Below are 23,682 nucleotides of genomic sequence, written 5' to 3' on the forward strand. Positions count from 1 at the left end.
GGTTTATTTTGTATGAATAAACCGAAATGCACCATGGTGGAATTTAATTTTGAAATGAAAATAATGTGTGCTGTAGTTTGGTGCCAGTGTGTTTATATGAGGATCATTTTTATGTGCGTGAATAGAACGTGAATAAACATGTTATAACAAAATGAAAAAAATGAATTTGTAAACAATTATACAAAACCAATTATTAATTTTTTTTTAACTCACTGGCAGTGCGATATTATATGTTTGTTAAAGACATGTTGATCCGATGAATGTGAGAAAAAGTGACATTAGAACTGAAATCAGACAAGACAAAAATAACTATAGGAAAAGGGGTTCATATGTGATGATGTGAAATGCAAATGATGACAGGTCTATGTCTACGTATATATATATATATATATACATATATGTGTGTATATATATGTATATATATGTATATAGATCTGTTATCATTTGCGTATATATATATATATATATATATATATATATATATATATATATATATATATATGTCAGTCTCTGTGCGTGTTTTGGCTCATGGGTGGAGGAGATAATCCACAGGAAACAGAAAAGGCAAGAGGTGAGGACTTGATAGGTGAAACAATGGTCAGTCATTAATCCAGAAGTCAGGGAACAGAGCAAAAGGCGATTATGGAGAAAATAATTGAAAACACAATGAGAGATAAGAATCCATCATGACGACAGAATATTGGCATATGGACAACAAAATGTTTTTTCCCTATAATAAGAACTGAATCGTCAACATGGCTCATTGATAGACAAGCTCGACCCCAATTTCAAAGATCCATTTATTTCTCAATTGCATTATTTCACAAGGACTTTTAGCGCAGTAGCGAACGCCTATAACTGATTAATGTGGCTCTTCCCTAAACTAGGAAAACAGTGTTCTACAATGTAGAGCTGCCTTTCATTTGATTTTCCAAGTTGGAAGGATATACTTTTAGCACAAAAAATAGCGCAAGTTGCCTTTTTTACTTTTTTCTCTTCATTTCCACAATATATATTTATATTATAAATATGTTAGCGGTGTATGTTTCTTGATAGAAGCGTTAAGTTTGAATAAAATATAATACCTATTAGATAGATATCTAATAGGTATTTTATTTATAATATAAATATATATTATGTAAATGAATAGAAAAAAGTAAAAAAAAAAAAAAACAACTTGCGCTATTTTTTGTGCTGAAAGTACATCCCATTATTCGTTTCCTTCGAACTTTGAAAATCAAATGGATAAAAACATAAAAACGTCAGATCTTCATCGTAGCAAATAATTTATGTTTGATAAAAATTGAAAACTTTGTTTGTCAAAAGTTGCCAACTAACCCACCCACGAGTTGAAAATTTAAAAGTATATAGATTTAAAAAATATTGTTGTATCATATATCCTTACAAAAATATATATAATTAAATTATTAATATTAAATGCTACGATGACGATCAGACGTTTGCATGTTTTTATCCAAAATGCTAAACTTTTATTTAAACTAGAAGACAGATTAGACTTAGCTCGGTATTAAAAATGGAACACTCCGAATTGTTTTTTGCTTTTGTAATCAAAAGAAACTAAAAATTTGATAAACTCTTCAAATTAGTGTCTTATAAATATGGTTTGAATTTCGTATTCGAAGTTTTATAAAGATTCTTCCTTATAATTTTCTAACGTGGAAACTTAGAGATTTGGACAACTTTCATTGTCTTTCCCCAGAAAGTTGTGTGCATTTAATTATCATTAATCGAAATAGAATAATGATGATGTCATTGTCTACCTGAAAAAATAATAAGCTTTAAGATTTCATTTCGATTCTCTAACTTTCTTCTATAGTGACCCTCTCTCTCTCTCTATATATATATATATATATATATATATATACACACACACACACACACACACACACACACACACATATATATATATATATATATATATATATATATATATATATATATATATATAATTGATGTACTCGGCCACGTGTTGCTGTGTTCAGTTTATATAAATGGAGCACAAAAAATATATATGTTTTGCTTATGTTTTCAATATTTGTGAATACACAATATTTTGAGATGTCCTTTTTCGATACAGATGTTAAGGTTTTTTTTATTTTCTGACTGTAGAACATGCAACATATATTGTCCATGTGAGAAGCAATCAGTGTGTAGATGTAAGTCAGACAACGCCAAGCGAATTATGAAGTGCAATATCTTAAATTAAAACGGTATATCCGTTTAAATCATTCAATGCACGTTCCATGCCCGTTCTTCCTGAAGATGACAGAGAGGAATATATGACGTTTTATTCTACTATAGACATGTATGTGAGCACGCACTGGAAGATCTCGTAAAGTAAAAAAAAGTAGCCGATTTTCTTATGCTATGGAAGTGTAAAGTTTTATCAAAAAATAAATCGATAAAAAATTTTAAAAGAAAACTGTTTAACAAATAAACCAACAAAGTAAGTGAGAGACCAACGATAATTCAGAAGAAAGAAAGAAACGAGAAATGAATGTAAAAATATTATATCATAAGTTCTAAAAAAAAGGAAACAGTTTGGTAAACTTGCTTTTTTATTCAAAGAAAATATATTGCTTTCAAGTATAATTATTGAGATTATTCGTAAACATTTTAGTGCTTCTTCGTTATTGTAGTGAAAATCGGAAATCGAAATATTAATTTTCACGTGAATTGCCATGTCGCAATAATGAAAATATCCAAAAACTTGCGAAAAACGATAAGGTATAAATTAATTATTGAAGAAAATAGGTTTCGAAGAAATTAGAATTTTTAGCTATTTCCCTTGTGTTTAGGTCACATGTCACGTGACAAATAAACATAGCTGAAATCATTTTTGCATGCTATCATGGAAGAGAGAAATAATTGTCACATGACAATTAGGTAGATAACATTGCTTATTGAATAAATTGACAAAAATTTAAGTAGTTACAATTTTGTACAGTAAATATCAACATTTTGACTACAATAATGAAAAGCACTCTTTGTATCGGCTGACGTGTACAATGAACATCACTACATATTTTTTTGTTTTTGTACACTTGCAGAATTTTACCCGGATCATTGCAAACTAACAAATTTAACCCATTGTCCGTTGTCGATGAAATTGCTCGATTCTGTCTAATTCTGTGTTCTAGCTTTATCGTGAAAGGTGTATGCGAACGGGTATTTATATATCTATCTATAATCTCCTCTTAATGTCTAATATATACATATATATATACACTTGTGCCCGATATTATTCATACCCCCTCTTGAAAATTGAGTTTATTAGGTGTAACTTTGTAAGAATTTATTGTTTACGTCCATATTGATACATATTCTTAATAAACCTCTTCTGATCATTTTCGTCATTTTAAAATCTCGGGATACTTGTAATAAAAGAAATATACAGCTATTTATAAAATCTGCAATGTTCAAAAATAATCATACCCCCTTATTTTTTCAGTATTAATCGAGTTTCTGACTGTTTGTTTCCTGTTTGATTCTTATTTTGAATGCTTTTATACAACCTTTGATTAATTTCATTTCGTTTTTTGCATTTTTCAGAAATTAAAATAATATCAACTGAAAACCAAAAAAAGAATAAAAATTATTAGAATGGGGAAGAAAAAAGAGCTTAGTAATGATCTTAGGACTAAAATTGTGAATTCACATAAGGATGGTTTAGGTTACAAGTCAATTTCCAAGAAATTTGAGGTCCCTACAGCAACAGTACAGAGCATCATCAAAAAATTCCAGAGCCACCACACAACAAACAACTTGATTGGTAGAGGAAGGAAAAGGAAACTGTCTGTTAGAGCCACCAGGAATATTGTAAGAAGTGTTAATGCAAATCCAACCACCACGACTAAGGACATTTTAGAAAATCTGGAGTTTTCTGGCATAAAAATATCAAGGCAAACATTGCAAAGGACTCTGCATGAAAATGGTCTGAAAGGAAGAAGACCAAGAAGGACTCCATTGCACACCGGAAAACGCCTTGCAGCACGTCTAAAGTTTGCTAGGACCCATGTGAATTCTCCAGAGTCCGTTTTCTTAAGTATTTTGTGGACTGACGAAACAAAAATTGAATTGTTTGGCCATATGGATGCTTCTTACGTTTGGAGGAAGAAAGGAGAAGCTTACAACCCAAAGAACACCATACCCACGGTGAAACATGGTGGTGGTAGCCTAATGTTTTGGGGCTCCTTTTCGGCTAGTGGTCCAGGTAGTTTGGTCAAGATAGATGGAACCATGAAGAAGGAGCAATATTTGGAGATACTCCAGAAAAACATTAGACAGGATGCGGAGAAGCTCCATTTAGGACCAAACTGGGTCCTTCAACAGGATAATGATCCAAAAAATACTGCCAAAATAGTCAAGAAATGGTTTGAGGATAATCACATTAATGTTTTGGAATGGCCTAGCCAGAGTCCTGACCTGAACCCTATCGAAAACCTCTGGCACATATTGAAAACTGAGGTTAAAAAGCAGAAACCTAGACATTTGAGGGATTAAGAGAACTACTGCATTGAAGAATGGTCAAAAATCAGTGTTGATGCTTGTAAAAACCTTGTTGATAAATATCCAAAACGGTTACAGGCAGTTATTAAGAATAAAGGGCATGCTATTGACTATTAGTAAGAGAGGTATGAATAATTTTGAACTAGTACCATTATTGTTTTTCTTAGTATAATGCTTCAAACTTGCATAATTTATTTATTTGTTGAGTTTAAATTAAATGCTTATGCTTGATTTATTGTTTGAAATCCCTTTAATATTGTCTATCTTCTGGTTTGAGCAATATTCTTATAGAAATCTCAAAGATCTGAGGGGTATGAATAATATCGGGCACAAGTGTATATATATATATATATATATATATATATATATATATATATATATATATATATATATATATATATAAACACGCATGGGTACGATGAAAATACTATGCTAAAATTTCGAAGCAATCAAATTATCGATTACGAAAAACATACATTTTACACACACACACACACACACACACACACACACACACACACACACACACATATATATATATATATATATATATATATATATATGTGTGTGTGTGTGTGTGTGTGTGTGTGTGTGTCTTCAAAGATTTCCATTTGTAGGTGGTACATAGGTTTCGTGTAAAGTGTCTTCTAAGTAATTCGCAATTGTATTTTTTCGGTCGCCCACACTGAGGATAGAATATCACTTTTCTACAATTTAGGCTTCGTGTAAAGAACATGGCTTACGGTTTGAAGATAAACACCGGTGATATAATATAGCGATTTCAATTTTAATTTAAAATAAACTGTTTTTGTTTTAATAGGGCACGTTATTTGTAACGACTATCTATGGGTGTTATTTTAAAGTAACTTAGCTTTAGAAAATATTCCCATATTTACTTATCTCTGTTTCATTCCATTGTTTTTGTAAGTCATTTTGAGTTCTTTCACCAGTGATGTCTTGCTGATAATGGTCGATTATTTCTTTGAAGTGATAATAAACTTCAAGATCCTAAAAAAAACTGTACTGTAACTCGTTGACCTTTCCACCTTTGTTAAAAATAATGGATCTGTATATTTCATTGGAAAGGAGGATGCATATTATAGCATTTTTTATCAGTGTGTTTATAAAATCGATAACATAACTACGGCATTAGTTCTTTTTTAAACTCAACAATTTTAATATAATTTTCAAATCATACAAAATATACTATATGTAGTATTTGCACTCTATATATCTTCGCCTATGGAATCAACTATTTAAAGTACGTTCCAAGTAGATCTATTGTGTGCACTTAAATACAGACAATGTTATGAGGTAAACACTAGTTGCATGAAACTATCCTACCATGTCTTACTTCCTCATTAAAGGGGGAAGTATATTTTTCTATTATTATGACATTTTTCATCCCAGGCATTATTTCTTCCTTTTTTTGGCTAGTGTAATATATGTTTGTTCCTCATACTACCCTTCCCCAGGCATTAATTTTTTGGGGGGTGGAGAGGGTAGAAATATACTATTAAACTGCTGCATATTGTCTACACTTTTCATTATATTTTACTATAAATTAAGCGAAAAATAAGACAAAATCAAACTAAAGTAATAATTCGCCATTTTTGGAAAACAACTTGTTTATTTAGAAATTTCGTTTTATTCCTCAGAATTGTATTTTTTAAATTGACCCCTTTATTACGGCCTTATCTCCCTTTGAAGACGGAAAAATATATAATCTTTGACCTCCACAGAAAGATTATAAACTAGTTCGGATTAGGGTTCAGCTACGAGGTCAGGTCAAGTGAGTTCAACCCGATGACATTTGTACGATGTTGGACAGTCATTATCAACTAAGAAAAGAACTTGCACTGACTTTTGACGTGCATGCTTTTTCAACTCTATCATTTTCAGACTGATCGACGCAAAATTATCGCAATTTGGAAATAAGTGAGAACAGACGGAAGGATTCACATTATATTAATTGTATTCTTGGAGATTCTCCGATGAAGGAGACTGTTTTTATGATGGCAATATACTGATCAATATTTGAATAAAGATTTACTGCTATTGATACAACAATATAGAACATAAACTAAACACAACTACTATGAATATAGAACTAATACCAAGCACAACTACTATGAATATAGAACTAATACCAAACACAACTACTATGAATATAGAACTAATATCAAACACAACTGCTATGAATATAGAACTAATACTAAACACAACTACTATAAAGATAGAACTAAAACTAAGACAACTAATGTAAATATAGAACTAATATTAAAAACAACTACTATAAATATAAAACTTAAACTAAGCAGAACTCCTGTGATTATAAAACACAACTACTACAAGTACAGAAAAAAACTAAACACAATTACTATAAATATTGAAATAAAACCAAACACAACTACTCTTTATATAAGATTAAAGCAACTATTTTAAATACAAAATCAAAACTAAGCACAATTACTATAAATAAAGAATTAAAACTAAACACAAGCAGTATAAATATAAAACTAAAACTAAAGAAAATTTCAATAAACAAAGAACTAAGACTAAACACAATTACTATGAGTATACAAATAAAGCTAAAAACAATTCGAGAATAAAATAGAAAATACTTCGAACCTAATTTAAACTTAAGAATAAGTAAATCTTACATTATGTAAAAATCAGCTATTATCCTCACTCCTCCCTAAAAAAGCAAAGTGGCACTAACAGCAGAAAATGACAATCCAGGTTAATATTATAATTAAAAAAATACTAGTATTTGGAGATGGCTTACTGTCACTTAGACTACAAGCAAAATCACTGATAACGATTCAATGGGGAATACTAGCATATTTTGAAGACTTTCTGTCTCTCAGACTCCAGCAAACGCCACAAGTCGTTATCCGCGATAAAAATGCTTGCAATAAAGGGCTACAAATGATATTAATTTGTCCCCGCACGAAAGAGCAGGATACAAAATTATTTAAATAATAATAACAATAGAATAAAAATAACAAAGACTTTCGCTGGCGAGGACTACTATTGAACGTAACCAGTTATACAATCTTTTTGAAATTTTCATCTCGATTTTTCTCGTTATGTACTGAATATTTGTTAATGAAACCTATATGAAATATGTTCCTTATTAAATTTTAAAGATTTTCTATTCTGAAAGAAGTTTTAAAAAAATTTAATCTAAAAAGGTTATTTCAAAGTTTTGGTTAAAAAAAATCAGATTTTCTCATTATTCAGACCTGTATTACAAAGAGGGGGTTGCAAAAATCAGATGTGGTGTAAGGAGAAATAGAAACTGAAACAGAGAGAATATTCAGACCTGTAATAATACAAAGAGGGGGTTGCAAAAATGAGTTGTGGCGTGAGGAGAAATACAAACTGAAATAGAGAGAAGGAGATTTAAAAAAAATAATATTAAAAAGATAAGGCACAAGTTAGAAAAGCATTTCATCCCAGGCATGAAAATTGTTAAACAAAATGTTTTTACTATAGCAATTAATTATATAGATATAAAATTTTCAATGATTTTTTTTAAAGTGCAAAATTGATAAAAGTGCACTTTGAAGATAAATAAATTTCAAATTGAATCTTGTACCTTTATTTTTAAAGCCTATAGTAAAAACATTTTGTTTAACAATTTTCATGCTTTGGATGAAATGATTTTCTAACTTGTAATATTATAAGACTTGACTAGGCATGAAGCGTTATAGAGGTTGGAAAGATCACGAAGAATGCTTGTTGTTTCTCAATCTTGGAAAAATCATAATATGACGTGGAAATACAAATTGACAAACTCGGTCAAACAGACGATCGGATGTTACTCTAGTGAAAAAGGAACAATAATAGATTTCAACGTCTGGGCATTTCACATAGTGAAGCTGAAAGATATAGTTATGCTAAGCACACAGATGAACCTTACAAGAGAACTTAAGGCAATAGAAAACATGGAGAAGGTCAATCAAATAACAATAAGAAGTGCGCTTTAACAGCCCCCCCCCAAAAAAAAACTTAGAAGAAAATTAAGAAGAAATAGAAATTAAGTAGAACATTGCATTATACAAAGCATAAAATCGATGAAAGCAGTTGAAAAATAACACTCTTCGTGTGCCAAAACCCAGTCGCATAATTAGATGGCATGGATCCATCACAGCTAAAGTGAGAAACTAAGATAAAATTATATTGTTTAACCACAAGTGTGAGTATTGCAATCCATGAAATGAATGAGAAATCCATAGTAAATGGCTGCTTCGAAAACGCAATGAATTGCAATGGTTACCAAAATAACGCAGACTGCTATAAATTTAAGGAGACTTGTTAATATTCTGACTACAAAGAACTGCGCTTGCTGTGTTCGATGAAAGAAAGTGAATAAAATAATAATAGTAATTAATCACGTGAAAGTATATAACGTTGTCTCAACAAGTCACAGTTTGAATCTAAATAATGTCGAAGATGAGTAAATACGTGGAGTTCGCCATGGAATGTGGGAGATGAAAAAAAAAAGATTAAAAATAACCCTAATAATTGTAGAAACACAAGAAACTGACCCGAAAAAAATGTAGAAAGGACGATAAATAATTATAATCCAAGGGTAGATTAAGACCATCCAAACTAGGATACTAGCGAACATAGCCCAAATATTAAGAAAATTCCTGAGTCTGTAAATCAAAATTATACGTTATAGAGTAAAATAGACAAAAGATGTATAAAATAGAAATAACTTGATTAGAAAAATAGTCCGTTTATTTATCTTCGGCATTCTTTAGCTTTAACTTGTGATTTGATGAGCCAGCGTTATATATTTCCACGGTATTATTTTTTTACTCACTAGAAATTACTTTTCGTCGGACGGACAGTTAAAATTTAATTAAAGATTACTTACGACTTCTACCTGGCCTGAAAAATGTAAATAATCAAATAATTCAAATTACTAGATTTTTCTATTTTCTAAACGTTTCTAAACTTTATTTGTATTATTTGGTTTCTCCGAAGCACAATACACGTTATGAACGATCCCTTGATTCTGAATCATTAACTAGCTGGGGTTATTTAGTGTCGAAACACAAATTAAAACGGATCCATTGTAAACTGTCCAATGTAACTATAGGTATTGTTTTATTAATTCAGTTAAGGATGAGGCGGTCATAATCTTCGCGCATTCTCTTTCTGCCCACACCCTTAGAAACATATAGTCACTAAGGGAAATGATGTTGAAGCACTTGCCAGACTGACATTCAAGATTCTATAAATAGGCCGAGCACTTCCTGGCCTTGAACACGACTAACTTGAGCGAGAGAAGCGGAAGTATTCCTCATCCGCCACTTTTTTTTTGTCTCTCAAGTAAAAAAGTAAAGCGAAATGAGATTCAATAATAACGAGACAATAACAAAATGTTGATTTGAATTGTTTTTCACTGGGAAAAGACGCATTTAAATGTCGACACATCCATTATCTCCAACGCATTTCATTGACTTTTTTTAACCCGCTCCTACGAGTTGACCCATGTAATGAGGAGGAAGCAAATTTAATGTTTTTGGGGCGAGGGTAGGTTTAATGAAAAGGTAGTCGGGGTGGTAATATTTTTCGTTCTTTTAAAAGCTCTAATATAATTATACAGGGTTGTTTTATTTGACGATTGAAATAATAACCTCTACAAACGTATTGCGGTTAGGTGACCCTATATATATATATATATATATATATATATATATATATATATATATATATATATATATAATCAATTTTTACCCCAAACAAGGCACAGTGCCACTATGAAGTAGGGGGCTACTATCGGGGGCATCAGTTGCAGAAGCATTATGAAGGGAAATGAGTAGAAAGATGTTTGTTCACATTACACTTGAACTCCTGCATACCGTTGGGAAAGCAAAATCCCAGAAGAGAGTTCCAAAGTCTTGCAGTTCTGGCGAAGAAACTATTAAAGTAAAAGGCTTTCTTACTACTAGGGATCTCTACTGTAAAGGGGTGAGACTTAGTTGCTGTCGGGTTTGTCTGGAGTAGTCACGTCGAGGAGGTACAAGTGCTTGTAATTCGTCAGAGCATTCATCATCAAAATACTTGTAGAACAGGCAGAGGGATGCAACATTTTGTCGATGGGACAGAAGCTTAAGCGTAGATGACAGTTCAGGACCTATCAGGTTGGCGACTCTTTTTTGAACCCTGTCCAGGAGCAAGAGACAAGCAGCAGATGCACCAGCCCAAATGTGACAACAGTAGTCCATACATGGGCCTTATAGAGGTACAGGATACTTTCAGGCGAAAGTAGTTTTCTAGCACGGTAGAGAGAGCTCACCTTCTATGTAGCATTCTTGAGTTCATACTCCCTGTAAACGTTAGGCCGAGGAGTTTAAAGGAAGTACTTTTAGGTAATAGGTAATTGCTATTGGTGGTAGAGAAGGTTTCTTGTAGCTATTGAAGGAAATAAGCTTAGTCTTGGCAGCATTGAATGTTACCATTTTTGTCCTCATTCCACTTTGGATCGAAGATCATCTTCTAGTGTTTCTGCCATTTCCTTAGATATGTGTTTATTTGTTTTCCTCTCGTGCTTATTATAGAGAGTGGTGTCATCAGCAAATATGTCCATCTCCGAAACAAATATGCGTGTCAATGCGTGTGTGTGTGTGTGTGTGTGTGTGTGTGTTCATAATAAATATTCTGAGAAAGTGGGCTACACAGAAATGGTCGAAAGAAATTTTCAAAATTCACTGGAGAATTTCAAATATTACAATCTCATACCTATGTTTTATATTTTATATTTATTTTTTTTAAAATATGTCTACTACTAAAATAACTAAGTTGTTCTTGTCTATTTAAAATGAAGGGTGTGGACGTTTAAATAGACAGCATCACCCAATGAATTAAGCTGTAGTAGACGTGTATAGAAATATATTTGCCTCTAAAAGGGATAGTAGAATTTTAAAATATTTAAACTAATTTTTCAATGGACTGAAACAAACGTTTCTGTATGGTTTAGTTATCCTATGTATATTTTATACAACTACACAATCTACGTGTGCTTAGAGCAATGATGAAATAAATACTGAACGAAAAAAATGCGTTACACACACACACACACACACACACATACACACACACATATATATATATACTTAATAAATTTAAAGTTATTGGTGGCAAGTACATTTAACCTTAAATAAAAAAAATTTCTGAGAAACATGTATAGTAAAATCAATTATACGAATCTTTCTCTTTCTTAAGCAATGTTTAAATCTATTCAATTAAACATACATACATACATAAATACATACATATATACATACATACATACGTTTATGTAATGTTATAGGGGAATTTTTAATAGACTTATTTCAGACAATAAGTATTTCGCGCTTGGACTTTGTAAAAGTCTCGTGTGAATCGTCTGTACCGTCTAAGTTACCGACAGATTGATACGACAGGTTAAGAATTAAGTGAGCTTGAGCTATGAATGTTTAATTTTGTGCGTAGTCAAAAGTAACAGTAGAAGTAATGCTTTATTACTTATTTAATTATAATTATCAAGCCCCTTTAAGAATACTTAAGGATACTCTCGGCGAAATTATAACTAGCGTCTATGCAATGTTCACGACTTGTGCAACAACAACAACAACAACAAGAAACGGTTCACGTGTGCAAGAAGTAATCCGTATATATTTATTTTCGTTTTTTTTTTTCAAATTTTTTGCGAAGTATTATCTACCAGGTTATAAAATGAAAATAAATAAATAAAAAGTCAATATTTAAATATTTGTAGGAGTGCTCGGTTTGTAATGCAACGTTCTAGTAAATCGATTACCCACTTAAGAACTACTCGGTCCTAGATATTACCTAAAACTATATCCAGTGGTGAGGCCCCAGCTTGCGGGCCTTAGGGAGTGTGGAGCCACCCTTTAATTACCATTTCTCCCAGGTTCATTCTGACCCGGAGTGGTAGTACCTGTTAGGGTCCCAACTATGGGTTAAATAGAAACCGACTTGAAAACAACAAATATATTCTATTAAAAAAATGTTCTTCAAAATCTTTGGATTCGGTATTAAATAACCTGAAAAGGGTTGATATGCCGTAAAACAAAAACAACCAATTAAGAACTACTCGACGTTTGTAGGCCAAATTGCGCGAATTTAACCTTCTTTAAGCAGTTTTACATTTTTTTTTAAATTTTCACTTGAAATTTGCCTTTATTTGATTATTTTATATACATATTTATAGCTATTTTCAAGTTTCGTGTGCTGACATTTACAAAGGTTTTCAAATTTTATTTTTAATACGCAATCTTTAAATTTCGTCACCCGATATAAGGGCAATAATTAATGGTCAGTGTGAACTAGATACCAACTAAAGACTTACCTTTAAAAAGTTGATTTTAAAGAGCTATTTAGGTCTGTATTCCGTATTGTTTTCACTGATCGCCATGTTTGTTTTGTGCGTGAATTCAATTCAACAATACGGAATGGCGATCCAAATACGCCAAAAAATCAACTTTTTAAGTATTTAGTTTGCACTCTAACGCACATTGACCATTAATTATTGCCTTTAGATTGATACATGACAAATCATTTATATAAAAAGGAGTGTGTGTTCTCGTCAAATACTTAAAATATGGGAATCGATTAGATATTAGAAATTGTGCACACACGTAATTACACGAAAGTGTTTTCCTATTAATTTTCCTGTTAATTTAAAAATTGTGAATTTAAAGAGAAATTTAAAAAAATCCTAACTGCTGTAAAAAGACTAAATTCGCGAAATTTGTCCTAAAAACGTTGAGTAGGTCTAATATTGGTGATTGATTTACTAGAACGTTGCATTAGAAACCGAGCACCCCTATAAATACTTAAATATTAAAATATATATATATATATAATGTGGTAGTTTAGTGTATATTCGAAAATAATCCGCGGCAAAAACTGAAAAAAATAAGACGAAAAAATATATAAGGGGAAGGGATGAAGTTCGTACACGTGGACTCGAAAAACCAGGCTTGAGCAGTGTCAAATAAAACACCAATAAACTTATTATTATACACAAACTTAGCATTAAATAAATATTTAAGAATGGGGAAATACATTTTTGTAAATATAATTTCGTATTTACTTCATACGAAAGTAAAAAAAAGAAACAATTATTTGTTTATGATTGCCATGTAACGCCTGTCACATTTAATAAATATGATATTAAGAAATTCATTAATTTTACGAAAAAATATCATTTGAAGAAATTTAATCATTTCAAATTTGAATATTTACCAGAAAGATGGAATAAACTAATTTTTCTGGCCTCCAACACTTGCACCAATATGACCTATGAAACCCTCAAACGAATGAATTTTCGCGCAAAATGTTTTTTTCTTGCTTTGAAAAATCAATATGCTTGGATTTACTTAAATGTGAGCTGTGTGTTGTTATCGGCCCTGAACGGACACTAATAGATAGATTTCCAGTTTGCATTTGTTGATTCACAATTATTATTGTAATTATCTGTTTGTTATTTGAAGCTAAATCTAACTCATATATTGTTGGTTCTGATATTTCGTAAATAGTTCTAACGGTAAATATATAAAATGTATGTTATCAAATTAGTACTCCGTGAGCTGGATTAGAATATGAAACTGTGAAGGGGATATTCTTCTTCTTGTGTCGTGGCATGTTCATGCCGTAAATGAAACCATAGTTAGTGTTCTCCATGGGCTGCGGTCTACTTGCTGGTTCGAGCCCTCTGAGGAGATCACATGATTTGAAATTGGCAGAATACAAGGGGTGGGTTGCCATTAAATTTCTCAGCGCAATGGCATCTGACTCATTTGTTTGCGCCTAACCTTTATCCTTAGATCATCCACAGAGCTGCAGTCGAATAACGTAACTCTTAATACCATAGAACCGTTGATCTATTAGAAATTCATCCACCTCCATGGCCATCCAACGTCCTGCTGCCGACGTCATCAGAGTAACCTTCTCTTAGATGCATGTCTTCCAGCAATGTGCCTCTAGATACCAACCTAGAAATTTCTTATGACTCGGCGAGGTACATACAGCGCCTAGCCTTCCCTAATGTTTACTCATCTGGTACAGCCCATACTAATCGTTGCTTACCTTCGTTGATCTAGCGGGAACTGGTGTGTCCACGTGATTGTGCCGTATAGGGTAGCAGTAATCAAAACAAAAATTGTTGGTTGGATTATATATTCAAATCGATGAAAGAAACTTGAAATAAATAATTTGCTTTAATAAGAGAAACTGATATTTGACTTATATGATTTTAGAAGCAGCTCTATTATGTTCCTTATAGTAAAACAGCTAATAATTAGACCCGGGAAAAGGCGATTTATTTCATATATAGAAATATTTTATTTTTCAGTAGTATATATAATGCGGATATATTTTTCAGTAGTATATATAATGCGGATATATTTTTGCAGTAGTATATATAATGCGGATATATTTTTGCAGTAGTATATATAATGCGGATATATTTTTGCAGTAGTATATATAATGCGGATATATTTTTCAGTAGTATATATAATGCGGATATATTTTTGCAGTAGTATATATAATGCGGATATATTTTGCAGTAGTATATATAATGCGGATATATTTTTGCAGTAGTATATATAATGCGGATATATTTTTGCAGTAGTATATATAATGCGGATATATTTTGCAGTAGTATATATAATGCGGATATATTTTTGCAGTAGTATATATAATGCGGATATATTTTTGCAGTAGTATATATAATGCGGATATATTTTGCTGTAGTATATATAATGCGGATATATTTTTGCAGTAGTATATATAATGCGGATATATTTTGCAGTAGTATATATAATGCGGATATATTTTTGCAGTAGTATATATAATGCGGATATATTTTTGCAGTAGTATATATAATGCGGATATATTTTTCAGTAGTATATATAATGCGGATATATTTTTGCAGTAGTATATATAATGCGGATATATTTTTCAGTAGTATATATAATGCGGATATATTTTTCAGTAGTATATATAATGCGGATATATTTTTCAGTAGTATATATAATGCGGATATATTTTTCAGTAGTATATATAATGCGGATATATTTTGCAGTAGTATATATAATGCGGATATATTTTTCAGTAGTATATATAATGCGGATATATTTTTCAGTAGTATATATAATGCGGATATATTTTTCAGTAGTATATATAATGCGGATATATTTTTCAGTAGTATATATAATGCGGATATATTTTGCAGTAGTATATATAATGCGGATATATTTTGCAGTAGTATATATAATGCGGATATATTTTGCAGTAGTATATATAATGCGGATATATTTTGCTGTAGTATATATAATGCGGATATATTTTGCTGTAGTATATATAATGCGGATATATTTTGCAGTAGTATATATAATGCGGATATATTTTGCTGTAGTATATATAATGCGGATATATTTTGCTGTAGTATATATAATGCGGATATATTTTGCAGTAGTATATATAATGCGGATATATTTTGCTGTAGTATATATAATGCGGATATATTTTGCAGTAGTATATATAATGCGGATATATTTTGCTGTAGTATATATAATGCGGATATATTTTACGAATATTCACAGATTTTTCTGACATGGCACATCTTTTGTGCATGGTTTACACTGGTTGACCCAAATCTGTTCTGAAATAGGTTAAGCACGTGTTCATCATCAAATTAGCTCGACTAATTATTTTTTGATAAACGTGCTACCATTCGCTGGATAATAATTTGTTTAATCACAAAAATGCCGCCGAGTTGTCTTTCTGCTTGCTTTTTTTCTCCAAACAAACTGAATCAAGTTGTCGGTTCATTGTGGTTTTGATGTTTGGAAATTGGCATAAGAATACTTCCACATAAAAATAAATCTAATCATTGACATATTTTAACAAAATTTGGAACATAGATAGTATATACATAAATATGCTTATATATACAGACATCTCTCTCTCTTTGTATATATATATATATATATATATATATATATATATATATATATAGTCCGAATTGCATGTTGTATCCACGTGTAATCTAGTTAATATATATGAATTCATTCCTTTTGATTTATATAAATTCATCCACACTGAGGAAGGATCGGTCGAAAATATGTGCTTTTGAAAGAAACATTCTCTCTCCATGCATGGCGCAGTGGATGGAGGCGTTGAATCTTGGCCAAAATGTGGTGAGACAACAACAACCTTGGATGGCAGTAATTGCTGAGAATGCAGTTAGAAGTTTCGGAGTTCCTATCCCGTCGCGGTTATCACCTGACGAAACCCAGAGGAATAGTTGACCGAAACGTCGTGAAATAACAACTAAGAGAAAGATGAGAATAATAGTCCGCAATAAATAAATTAATAAATAATACTCATCTCAATAATGAATTCCAATTAAATAATATATATACTCTTTTATCGATACCATACGGTTGCATGTTATGTTATTTTCCGCAGACAACCAGGGCAACACCGGATAATCTTGCTGTTTCAATTAAAACAAAGGGTTAAAAATGTCTGACTTGTATACAAATAGACTGAGATGCATTCTGGTACATCTACTTTCGTGGTTGAACTAGTATTTTAAAAATAGATTTGACGCTATTCCAATTTTTGTTTCAATAAGCATTAATAATAAATAAATTAAGCAATATATAAATCCAATGTTTAAATCAAGCAGTGAGAATAACATGTACGTGGATTAGTTTTTGTATAATTGTATTAATAAAAAGATTACATTTGCATTAACTACTTTTTAACTTTCTTATTTTGCAGTCCCAACATCTCGATCAATTGGACGACGAGGCCACGGACTTAAAGATATCATAATTAGTAAAAGACAAGCCAAGTCTTATTTGACTAAACGGGATCGGAACTGGACTGGCATCGTTTGCGAATGCTGCTACCACAAATGCACTCTTGAGGAGATGCTGGATTATTGCAAAGACCCCGGCCATTTCAAGTCTCATCAACTGAGAAGCTGAAATCATAACAAAAACGAACAGAAACTGAGCCGCCGCCGTCGCCGCTGTCGCCGCCGTCGTCGTCGTCTTCGTCATCTAAAACAAAGTTACAGATTATTTCCAAGTTGTGTTCTTCACCCAAACAGCAACCTGCTAAACCACTCCAGTCCCACCCAACTAAAAAAATAACGAAAACTAAAACACTCCTTCAAAAAAGAAAAAAAAACACCTACTTTTAAACTATCCTATCAGTCTGTCTATCGATCTATCATCTACCCTAATTAAATGTCCAGCTTTCAAAACTTGTATTATTCTTTGACATTTTTCAAATCATTACTCTTTCATTCTTCTCAATCTGACTTGGATGCATACATACACACAAAACACACACGCATACAAGCACACAGACAAGCACGCACACACAACCACTAAAACATACATATATACCCATATATCAGCAAATAAGATGCATATTTCCTGCGTGTTTACCATTCGTAAAAAATCAACTTGAATGATTTTTTTTCCAAAAATTACATAATTTTATTTTCCATTTCTTTTTCGACCTTTCGACCAATCGTATGCAAATTATGCAAGCAAATATGGAAAACAAATTAAAGTCGATATTTCAGACGTTAAATTAAATCCCCGGTCATTTGTTTTTCGTAGTTGATTTGACTATATTCATATATTTATCACTCCTCCAGGAAATGGTCGGACGCTCATGAAATAAACAACCTGTAAATAATGGTTTAACAACCAAATTTCTCTAATACACGTTTTACTATTGATTCTGGTCTGATAAGTCTTCCCATGATCGGACAAATATCGTATGAGAAATAACCAATATATGTTTTCTTTTTATCCTATATTTTCGGCGGACACCTTGGTCGTTTTCAAGGACAGCACCTCTCAACAACTCTCATCATTAATTATATTAATTCATATATTTATATATTTATATTGTGTGTAGTTTCAATTTTATCTTAAAACGTGAACTTTCGTATATGCTAATAGCACACGTCTTGGCTACGAGATGTTTAAAAAGGCTTATAATTTATAATGCCTTCATTATTAATACTGGCAAAGTATCTCTTCTTATTACAACCGCATCGTTATGTTTGTGACTGAAATTTAAACAAACAAGTAAATAGAATTAATAACATAATATTGTTGAAATTTACTGTCTTTAATAATGGCTTCTGTGGTAGCTGAACACGCCAAAAAGAAAACTTCTATTGGCTTGCTTAGATGATCTCTCCACCGAACAAGCATAAGGAGGATTTATCAGATCATAATCGATACGATATTGGTCCGCGATATATATATATATATATATATATATATATATATATATATATATATATATATTCGCGCATATATATATGTGTGTGTATGTATATATGTATATGATTCAAAGTCAGATATTATTTTCTTATTTTATTTATTTTTCTCTTTATTGTTTTGCATCTCATCTTTTTCTGCAGCTTTCTTTGTGTGCCTTTCCTCCTACTTATATCTCTGTTCCTATCATTTAGCTTTAAATATCCATTGATCTCTGTCACCTATCGCTCTCAGTACCATTATTTAAATCTGTAACGATATATGTATGTATATCATATATATTTATATAATATATATTTATATAACATATATTCATATAATATATATTTACATAATATATATTTATAATATATATATGTATATATATATATATATATATATATATATATATATATATTACTCGTTCTTTAAAAAAAACAACTGTTAATAAAAGCATTATCTGTTTGTATATTTGACCAATATATTGATTGCTGGCTTTTATCCCTCCTTATCTTTTAGTATGACAAGGAAACAGCGATCTTATAATTGTCGCCAATTTTCAAAATAAAATTGCGAAATATTTCTTCCATTTCAATTCGTTTATCTCCTTTTCATTATCATTTTCTTATTCTCTGCTTACATTTTTCTATCTACATGTTTCAACATCATTGTATTTCTTTATTTCTCTTATTTTCTAAAATTTCTATGTTGGTTTCATCGGGCGTTTAGACCGTTTTTCCCTTCGACCTACTTCAGCTGTCTTGTGCCCAACTCGAAACGTTATGGAATTTTGAGCTCGCATCCATTTTAAGGTTTTTGTGGCTAGATGGTTCGCATCCCCCCCCCATCCACAGTTCCTGGAGAACAGTTTGCCAGCCATTGCTACAATAAAGGCGTCGGTTCAAAATTGTATGACCGTTCCTGATTTTGACGGCAGACATCTGAAAGTGGCCAGAAAGTAAAATGGTGGGAATATTGTAGTAACAACAAACCGAATGAGGAAACCAGTTCGAAAATTAGAAATAATCATAGAAATATTTCATTCTAAAAGCGCATTTATTTCGGAACTCCCTTTTCTCCTATTTTTCTTTTTCTTCCTTCATTTTCATGCTTTCTCTTTTGCTTTTCGTACCCTCTTTTTTCAGACGCTCTTTTCTTTTCGTACTTTCGTTCGTTCTTTCCGTTACTTCATTTTTGGGAAGAACTTTCATATCTTTCTTGCCTTTTTTCTTTACATTTTTATACACCCTTTCAAAAATAAACAAACACAAACAAAAAACATACACGAAAACCCAAAAAACAAAAATGTATTAAGAAAGAAAGTAAGAGAAAAGACAAAAAATACCAGCAACATTTTTGAAAACTCCGGATAGCAAGTGTAGATGAATATTGATAACAAAAAAAAGTAATTTAAAAAGCAAAATAAAAAAAAAAAAAAAAACGAAATAAAAGCAATGATAGAAAACTACTAAACTAAAAATGTGATTCACTCTTTCTTAGAAAATATGAGATCTTTCCACACGAACTTGACCACGGATACACCGCCAGTAACACACTAATCATTAACTACATCAGTCGTCATTAATTATAATTACATATAATAAATATTTATTAGTAGGAAAAGAATATGAAGACAATATGCATTAACGTGTTACTTTTACATAAGAAAATATGCATAAAAACGTGCAAAGAAGTTGTTCTTATGGCGTATCAGTTGCACTGTTTGCATTATGACTTGTGACAAACTATTAAAAGGACATTTTTTTCTTTTGGCTAAGGAACCACGAAACAAAATAAAACAAAACACAATGAAACAACAAGAAGCAAATTACAACACCAAGAGAGGAAAACAGAAAACAAGACACTAAATACAAAACCAAAAAATATTTAATAATTTAAATAAAACACTCTTGTTGATATTAATTATAATTACTAAAATTCTATAAGCCGATATATGTATACATAACACCGCATTGTATAGTATATCTATATATAAATATATCTACATATAATATATCTATATATAATATATCTATATATAATATATCTATACATCATATGTCTATATATAATATATCTATATATAAAACGTATAATATATCTATATATAATATATCTATATATAATATATATACATATAATATATCTATATACAATATATCTATATATAATATATCTATATATAATATATCTATATATAAAAGTATAATTCTATCTTTATGTTGATAACAGCTGTTTTTCATTGATTTAGAAAGCAAATTCTTTCCGCATTGATAGTGATGTCAAAAGAAAAGACAAAAATAAAAACAACAACAATAAACATGTCCTTTTCAAATTTTATTTTCGTCTTGTTAAAATTTATTCTGACCGTTTTGATAGTTTTGTTGTTATTCTTGTGTTCATTTTATGATTAATTTTGTGTATTTTGACATATTTATATTGTTAGATTTGATTTGATGTGAGGACGCATTTTATTGTGCCATAACATTTTGTTTCAAAAAACCAATGTCAAATGTTGTCTCCAAGAAATGATGAAATAAAATGGTTGTGTTTTCTCTACTAATCAAGATGCAATAGACATGTGTTAATGAGGTTGTCAGATGGCAGGATTGGAAGGCAGACGGATCGACAAGAAGTTGTAAACATTGAACCTGAAAAGATTATATATTATTTTTTAAAAATTAACATAAATAAGTATTTGTAGTAACAACTACAGAAGATAACTGTTTATTAAATTCAATAGGCATTGTTTAGCACGTATGTGAACAGAGAAAGCAAAATTAGAAATCACGTAAATTATGACGTCACAGCATATGCATACTTAGAGAAATAAATATTTTTCTATTATTATAGTAATTTTTTTTCTGATGATGATAAACTTGTTGCGCCATTATTATAAGATGTGTAAATATATATGTAGATAGTTTGTCAAACTGTGAAAAACATGGAAATTAGGCAACAAAATAGAAACAAATATTTATGATTAAATAGAAAAGAATATGAAATATATTAAATTGCTGGAAAACTACGTTCAAACTTCGAAAGGAAGGACAAAGACGAATTTGGATTCACAAATCTTCCATGTATTGGTGATACACTTAGCAACCAGAACCAGATAAAAAATTGAATAAGATATTTTTTGCCTTACAAGTCAACACAGCGAGTAATTTCATTTTGATAATGAGCAACGTACATGATTGAATTAAAATACTAAAACATCATCAATATAAAGTTGGAGAAATTCGACAAAACCGTAATTAAAATAATGAGCACATTTCCAAGTCTATTAGAAAAATAAAACAATCGTTTCAAAATGATCGCAAATCATGTAACAACGGATGATGGATTATAGACTATTTATAGTTGACGTATTGAAGTCAGAAACTCAGAAATTTAATAAAAGTAGAAAAAACAAACACCAGAGCCGTAACACAATACAGAGCTAGTATTCAGTTAAAAATAAGACACCACTGAAGATGCTATTCGAACTCCGAAATATTTATATCCTAACAATGCTAGTAAATGTCAATAAAATCATAAAGCAAATATACTAGAGAATGTATCTTTCATGAGTGTAGCCATGTACAAAACTCAGATGGTGATAGAACAATGATGTTAGAGATTACAAGATAGGAATGAATTATTGAATGTGCTCGGACCCGTTTCCATTTGAGATTGTGAATTTCTAAAATAGAATACTGTGCAAAAAAAGATTTTAAATCAGCATACAATTATCTTGAAATATGATAAATTTAAAGAAATTACTATTGTAAACACCCAAATAGACTGGCGCTTGGTATAAAACGTTGAGCTTTATTTTTCAAAATGGATTGGAGAAAAATATAAAATATAATATATAATAATATAAAAGATTTTCATAATATACCTGGATTATATAAACTTGTTTGAGCTGTTACTAAAGAAGAAATAAAAAAATGTTTTAATAAATTAGATATCAAATATCTAACGAATCAATATTATTTGATAATAGGTTTACTAAGATATTGGCGAAAGTGTCTATACAAAGAAACAGAATTGAATTAATATCATTTTTGTGACTAACAAAGTTATTATACACTGCATGTACACTACACTGAATCATGTGCAAATCAATTTTATTTGTTCTAACATCGACAGATTTTTTTAATGAAAATTAGTAAAACATGACACGCTATATGGCAAGACTAAAATTCAAATCTTAAACCCTCAGTTATCTTCGCAATAGCAAACAAACGGAAGCCATTTTGGTGACTTGCAGCCTGTTTCAGCGTGCCAACTTTACATGCAAATCATTACTAAAATGTTCAGTATCTTATGAGTATGTCATTTGAAAACAACAATAATACAGATAAAAACATCTTTGATATGATTTCATAGTATAATAAATATTGCATATGATTGCCATTTTTATTAAAAACAAGCTTGGTTTGTAATCCATTAAAGATATTAAACTTTCGATTTCATCTGATGAAATATCTTTGGCATCAGTCAGAACAGCATTCTAGAGGTAAAAGTTAGAGGTGTAATGTCATCCCCCGAGTAAATCTTCCTTTTCAAGATGCTCCACAGATTTTCAATGAGTTATAAATCTAGAGAACAGACTGTCCATTGCATTATTTCTCATTTTTCTGGCAAAAACACTATTCAAATATTGTGCTTATCCTTGCAGCATGAGACAGTACATTGTCATGCATGAATATAATCTTTTTTCTGGAATAACAAAATCTTCTTCTTGTGCCAGAGTTCGATGTGTTCCTTAATGAAGTCAATGTAGAGTTTGACGTTAATTTTCACTCTATCTGCAACTGAATTGTCCTACCAGCTC

The 23,682-nt window shown here is 30.8% G+C and overlaps 1 protein-coding gene across 2 annotated transcripts in view; it reads left to right on the forward strand.

Moving 5' to 3' along the window:
- The window catches only part of LOC145239853 (con-Ins Im2-like), a 219,687-nt gene extending 201,848 nt beyond the window's left edge, over nt 1-17,839 (forward strand). For both annotated transcript variants that reach the window (XM_080103411.1, XM_080103412.1), the window contains one exon: nt 17,350-17,839. In XM_080103411.1, coding sequence (XP_079959537.1) covers nt 17,350-17,558 — 209 coding nt within the window. In that variant the 3' untranslated portion in view covers nt 17,559-17,839. The remainder of the gene's footprint in view (nt 1-17,349) is intronic.
- Nucleotides 17,840-23,682: the final 5,843 nt, after the last annotated feature.

Source organism: Euprymna scolopes, chromosome 19 (genome assembly GCF_053919585.1).
Source record: "Euprymna scolopes isolate OS-2025 chromosome 19, ASM5391958v1, whole genome shotgun sequence".
In the NCBI taxonomy this organism is placed as follows: domain Eukaryota; kingdom Metazoa; phylum Mollusca; class Cephalopoda; order Sepiida; family Sepiolidae; genus Euprymna; species Euprymna scolopes.